The following is a 6,491-nucleotide window of genomic DNA, read 5'->3' as shown; positions in this document are numbered from 1 at the left end:
GCATCTGTCTGCGTATGTCTCCCCCATACACATACACTCTCACTTCCATGTTTGCTTTAAAAAACGTGTGCGTGTGTATGTGTGTGTGTGTGTGTGTGTGTGTGTGTGTGTTTGCAAATCATTGATTACCTACGCTCCGTGGCACTCTTACTTTGCTGACTTTAAATAGTTTTGTCCAACAACCCTCTTTATACCAGGCATATTTAATTCTGTATTAACAATGCAGTGTTAGACTTTGGGCATCAAAATTACTTAAAAAGCTTCAGTACGAGGGGGATATGGAGCCGGAAGCCGTTGATGTTTTTGTCCTCGATGGATTACTGTTCGCTACGTTTTAGAATAGAAACGATACAAACAGCGTCTGTATAGCTCTATCATTCCCATTAACAACCTCTTCGTGTACAATGCGAATGACAGTTTGGCGAGTTGGCTGTGTCTGGGTTAAGTTCGCCTTGTGTCCATCATCCCCATCGCTGTATACATTAGCTAATGTAGATATCGATACCACGTCTTTCACCATGACACAGTTGTCGGTGAAAACATTCAGTTTCAGGCGAATCCCGACAGTGTGTATGTAGGCGGGGGGGGGGGGGTAGTGAGTGGAGGTGAAGTGGTTGATTCAGGTACGAACCGACAGGACGTAAGGTGAGAATGCACTCAAAGACAGACAGAAATACCATGGAGCTTCCAAGTTCAATCAAAATATAACACTGGGGGACAGATCACCAGACGAGGGAGAGAGAGAGAGGAGCAGCTACTTCACAGAAACAGAGAAATTTAAGATAAGACAAATACAAAGCAAAGCAATGAAAATGATTTGTTTGCAGTCACATCTACGTATCGAATATTAAAGTATTCTCATCAAAATACAATGTCATGTATCATAGCGGGTGTTTTATAAAAGAATCTATTCTACACTATGCGTAAAAAGAAGGTGTATACTTTTTCTAATTCATATCTTACATGGATGATTTTGATAAAGATCAATGTATTGCATACCATATTCAGGGGCGGAGCCGAATTCCTAAAAGGGGGGGGGGGGCTTTAAAAAATCTAAAGAGGCGCACGCCCCCCCCCCCCGTTTTTTCTTTTTCTTTCTTTTGTTTTAACAAAAAGTAAAGGAGGGGGCGGGCTGATATTTTTCACAATAACCTTGAAAAAGTGTTAACCTTTTTTTTTATTTGCTGAGTGTATTACAATGTCGTAGTTCTGTCATAGACGCACACTGTCTGTTTTACAATGTTGTCGAAGTGCCACTTCATACGAAACCTTGTTCTATGGGAGTTTCTGTGCTTAATCATGACTGCCCTGGAGATGGTTATGAGATGTAACTTGATCATCCAACCGCGCACAAAGGGTATTAGAGCTATGATATAAAAGCACGCAACAAACATTGTAATATGGTCAATTTTTCCTCCTTCCTCCATTAAGGGTGTAATCGTTATTCTGTAATGCTGTTTATCACTTATCTTTCGTTTGTGTCTGTAACTCTGCGGGTTTAAATGTTTTTTAAGGGTTTTAAGGTAAGTTGTGTAGATGCAATAATCATTGTTTGTCATGTTCTCTCCATTCACGGCATCCCCTAATTAGTACATTCTTATTCAACTATTTTCGTTTTGTTTTGTCTTGAAACTTTGAAATGGCACCACTTATGACTTGTGAAACAACGTGCTAATCAAAGGCCCATATGACGTGCAGAATAGTCAGATGCGAAGTTTTGTATTTCCTGTTACAGGAAGTCTACTATCGTGACTATACTGTCCACGCGGGTCATGAATGTTTCGTATTTCAAGTCTATTTATGGAGGCAGCACAATGGGGCTGCACTGTCAGAGGTATCCAGGACCTCGTCCACACATGTGGGTGTTTCCGGAAAGGATCCGAAATCAGGTTTGAAATGCATCGGGTCCGTGTCTGAGGTCAATGCCGACATAGGGTGGAAGCTGTCAGCTGTTTCACCCTTCGTTCACCTCATGATTAAACTTGTTCAAGGACTTCGCTGCTGATTTTGCACGAATGAGAACTACTTCGATGTTGCGTAGCTGCATTAGTCACACATTGTTTGTCAAACACTTCTTTGCTACCCAGCTACGAGAAATACAGTGTTGATGTTTTTGAGCACTCGTTCAAGTCTGTAGCGTAAACATTACCTAATTCGATGTCATGGAAGCTTTAGCGCATCCGCATTTATACACACGACAGTCGTGAACACAGGGAGTTCTGCAGTGTTTTGAGGTGTGATCGATACCCACAATTTTTTCGTCACCCGGCAAGGTCTTCTGTACATGTACTTGAGAAATACAACAGCGGTTAATGATTCGATTCTACTGCATGCGCAACGGCCACCGATGACGGGATTTCGGATGCTTCCCAAGCACATAGTGACAGGGGAGACTGCTATCGATGCTCGAGGGCTGCACACATCTACGCAATCAAAACCAGCCCGTCATGTCATGTCACTCTTTAATTGGGTCACGGGCGACTATGTACTATTTAGACGCTGCGAGGAAATATTACCAAACCAGTCCATTGTCAATAGTCCTATTTAGTTTGTAAACTGCAAGTACACAGAGCGGTACTGTCTGATTTGTTATCCTTGCACAATGTCTTCGTATAACGATACAGAAGATCCCGGCTACAAGCCTACTGCCAAGTACATCATAGCCGGCTTGGCCACGGAGATTCCCATAGCGATAGCCGCAACCTTCGGCAACTTCCTCGTGATATGGGCCGTGTACTACAACAAACGGCTGCGATCTGTCACAAACTACTACATCGTATCCCTGGCCATTGCAGACATGCTCGTAGGTTTGTTCGCCATCCCATTCGCGCTGGCCACCAATGCAGGTCTCCCGCAGGACAACTTCTATGCGTGTCTTTTCACCAACTCCTTTGTGGTGGCGCTCACCCAAAGTTCGATTTTCGGTCTCCTTGCGGTGGCACTGGACCGTTATTTTGCGGTAACGCGGCCACTCCGGTATCGGCGGGTCGCGACGTCGAGATGCGCGTTGATGATTCTCTTGTCAACATGGGTACTAGCCTTCATCATAGGACTCACGCCGTTGTTTGGGTGGAACATGGGCAAGCCAGATCATGGCTTTTGTATTTTTGTAGAACTCATCGATCTCAAGTACATGGTGTACTTTAACTTCTTCGGCTTCGTGCTCCCTCCGCTGGTCGTGATGCTCTTCGTCTACGTGAAAATCTTTCAAGTGGTGCGCATTCAGTATGCCGCCATTTCTCGGACAGTCGTGGGCAGCCAGGATGATATGTCGCGGAGACGGTCGCGTCTCGCGGTGAAAGAGGGAAACGCCGCCAAACTTCTTGCCATTGTCATCCTCCTCTTCGCAATCAGTTGGCTCCCCCTACACGTCATGAATTGCATCTCGTTGCTATGGCAACCCGTGCCCTACGAAGTTCTCCTTCCTGCGATTATCCTTTCGCACGCCAACTCAGCCATGAATCCTATTTTGTACGCGTTCAGCAATCGCGAGTTCAGACGGACGTTCCACAAGCTCATCTTCCGGGTCACTCTCTGCGGCATCATACAGGTGAATAACTGCGATTCGGGGGACGACTACGCGGGCATGACAGCTGGTCCGGAATGCAACGAGGTGTCGCGGTTTACCAGCGGATACCAGACGGTGAGGAATGGAGTTCGAAGCTCGCCACCTACTAACATGCCGACTTCGACGACATCCAACATCAATAGGAAATCAGCGATATGCATGCAAAAGATTGACCGGAAGCGGACTAATGGCAGTCCAAAGTCACAGACCAATGGTCAGAGGAGTTCCTCGGTGGATAGGTAATAGGCCGCTTTCGTCTGACAGAAGGTGCTTTTTATTTAACTAAATACAATGCATGAATAGAAATATCCATGTGCAGCTTATGATTATATCCATTGACGTGTAACTTTCGTGCCATATAATGTGCGTATGTCTGACATGGGCGATAGGTGAGTACTATTTTGTCAGCAAAAAATACATATACACCGTATTTTTCATATGCATTTTGTTGTCTGTAAAAATGCAGTCATCTTATTCCATTATTTTTCGATTGATATTACATACAATATGTAAAGTTTATATGTATTTCACCTTGGTTAGACCCGTCATTGCTGAATATTTGGTGGCTCTGCATATTAATTTTACACCCAATATCGCTACGAAAGATAAAAACAACTGATCAAAAAGGAACTGTTGTTAGTGTCAAAGTGGTGATAGCCATTTTTTTAGTTTATAAGTAAAATCTATGATTAATCAAGGAGTTTGATAATAAAGGAACTGAAATAACTTGGAATAATGATGTAATCGTATTACAGGCAACTTGACGGATGTTAATCAGTTATGTAATAGATTGCATGGTATTCTGATCGTTACTGTGATGTTCATCTGCACTGTTTAAAGAAGAATCTGAGAGAAAGTTTTAACAAATTGGGATTATACACCATTCAATTATTGTGCTATGTATCAGCATTTGCATTTTAATACATACTCTTGTATATTAGACTGTGTCTTGTCCTAACACATGGTTCCTCAAAACCGTCTTGCCAAGAAAGTATTGTTTGAGAAGATGAAATCTACCCATTATGGTCAACAAACTTGTTTATTTGTCCGTCGGAAGCGAATTTCATTCCCACGACCAAGTTTGTATTGCTTGGTATATTGTGAAACATACTCTTTACAAGTTTGAATGAAAGGACAAACTCGTGTGATATAATCTATTGGCATATCTATTTCATTTATTTTGTTGTCATATTGTTTTAAGTACAGTGTACTGTTGCTCATATTAACAAATTTCTTGCTCTCATGATTACGGTGTAGTATACTTCAGTGGTAGCACGTGAACAGAAAGTTGGTTTTTTTTTAATGAAACTCGTGGCTATTATGAATTCATATATCCTCTATGAGCGTCGAATCACGATGCTTCCATTGGTTACTTCTAGTGTGGGATCCTCAAGAAGTTTAGAAGGCAGTACAGTCCTCACCGAGCACTGACTAGCAAGTTTATGATTGAATCTATTGTCAATAGTGATAGATCCTCTTGAAACCAATCGTTTCCTGGCAATTGTCAAAACACGAATGGCAAACTAACACATAAATACAATCTGGTCTCGGTCCATCCATACTGAAAACAAAAATATTGCACAGTCTAGACGGATATGCTATCACCAATTTCCTTGTTTACATAGGCTTATGATATCCCTGGCAATGTGCAGGCTCATAGTCGTGACACAATCAGTGTCCCAAGTGTAAAACTAAGGGAAGATGATCGCCTTACTGAATAACGAACCTTCAGAATAACAAGCCTTCGTAATAAGGAACTGTAACCAAAGAGCCATAGAAGACAAATAAATCTTGAAACGTTAATGGCGTTAAAAGCGTCCATTTTCGCTGAGTTGAATATTTAGGACAAAGATTATGTCATGACTACGAGCCTCCACATTGTCCGGGATCATATTAGTTTATGTAATCAAGGAAATTGATGATAAAATTTCCACTTTCCTATTGACATGTCAATATTTCTGCTTTCAATGAGGTTACAACTTGTTAGTCAATCCGCAGATGAAATAAGGTTCGTTATTCAAAAAATGAAATAAGGTCCTATATTCAGAAGGTTCGTAAATCCGAAGATAAAATAAGGTTTGTTATTTTGATGTTTAGTTTCTAAAAAAATTGAAAACAAACAAACAAACAAAAACAAGGTTCGATATTCCGAAGGTTCGCTGATCCGAAAACAAAATAAGGGTCGAAACTCCGAGGGTTCGGTAGTACGCACTTTCTTTCATTTTCGGATTAACGAACCTTCGGAATAACGGCCCTTATTTCATTTTTTGAATAACAAACCTTATATCATTACATCTTCGGATTAGCGAACCTTTGGAATAACGCCATAAATGCTCAGATGAACGAACCTTATTCCGTCTTCGGATTAACGAACATCCACTGTAGGTATAGGGATTTGTAATTTGTTGTTGTTGTTGTTGTTGTTTCGGAATAACGAACCTTCAGACTAACTAACGTCACTCGGCTCTTTATGATATCAAAGAAAAGTGATGTTTTGATGTTTAGTAAAGAAAATGACTTAAATTGTTAAATTCTTCGTACAGAGTGCTATTCTACTTGAACTTAAGACAAAGGTTCCTCTTTGGCTATAAGTTATCCCAGGATGAAATTTAATGGATTTTTCGGATCTTGTGACTTCGCCACTTGCTGTCACGGATAGTAGATCTTGTTTGAAACATTAGGAGTTTTGCGCTGCGGGGATTCTTAAATCAAACAGAAATCAGATTGACGACAAAGTCCAGACAGAGAAAGAGTAAGAGATGGGTGCCCAACATTGCCGAACGACTTCATATTCAATGAAGATATTCTTAGCTGCGTTCCAGAAAAAAAAAATCCACGACACCCCCTCCCCCCCGTTTTTTTTTTTAAATCTGCGCGCGACCCCCTGAAATATTGGAAGAGACATGCGCATCGTATGCGTGGT

General features: G+C 41.5%; 1 protein-coding gene across 1 annotated transcript; it reads left to right on the top strand.

The window, feature by feature from the left end:
• Positions 1–1,796: 1,796 nt before the first annotated feature.
• LOC139724697 (adenosine receptor A2b-like) lies at positions 1,797–3,989 on the top strand. Its single transcript, XM_071635820.1, has one exon. The coding sequence runs from the start codon at positions 2,603–2,605 to the stop codon at positions 3,809–3,811; it is 1,209 nt and encodes a 402-aa protein (XP_071491921.1). The 5' UTR covers positions 1,797–2,602; the 3' UTR covers positions 3,812–3,989.
• Positions 3,990–6,491: the final 2,502 nt, after the last annotated feature.

The sequence above is a fragment of the Diadema antillarum genome, unplaced genomic scaffold (genome assembly GCF_040938485.1).
Source record: "Diadema antillarum isolate AM-2024a unplaced genomic scaffold, OU_Dant_1.0 scf00000226, whole genome shotgun sequence".
Classification (NCBI taxonomy): domain Eukaryota; kingdom Metazoa; phylum Echinodermata; class Echinoidea; order Diadematoida; family Diadematidae; genus Diadema; species Diadema antillarum.
Note: the sequence above shows the minus strand (reverse complement) of the source record. Positions and strands in the feature narration are given on the sequence as shown.

Excerpts from the sequence above, each read along its gene's own strand:
- LOC139724697 (XM_071635820.1), top strand. The coding sequence starts at position 2,603 with ATGTCTTCGTATAACGATACAGAAGATCCCGGCTACAAGCCTACTGCC.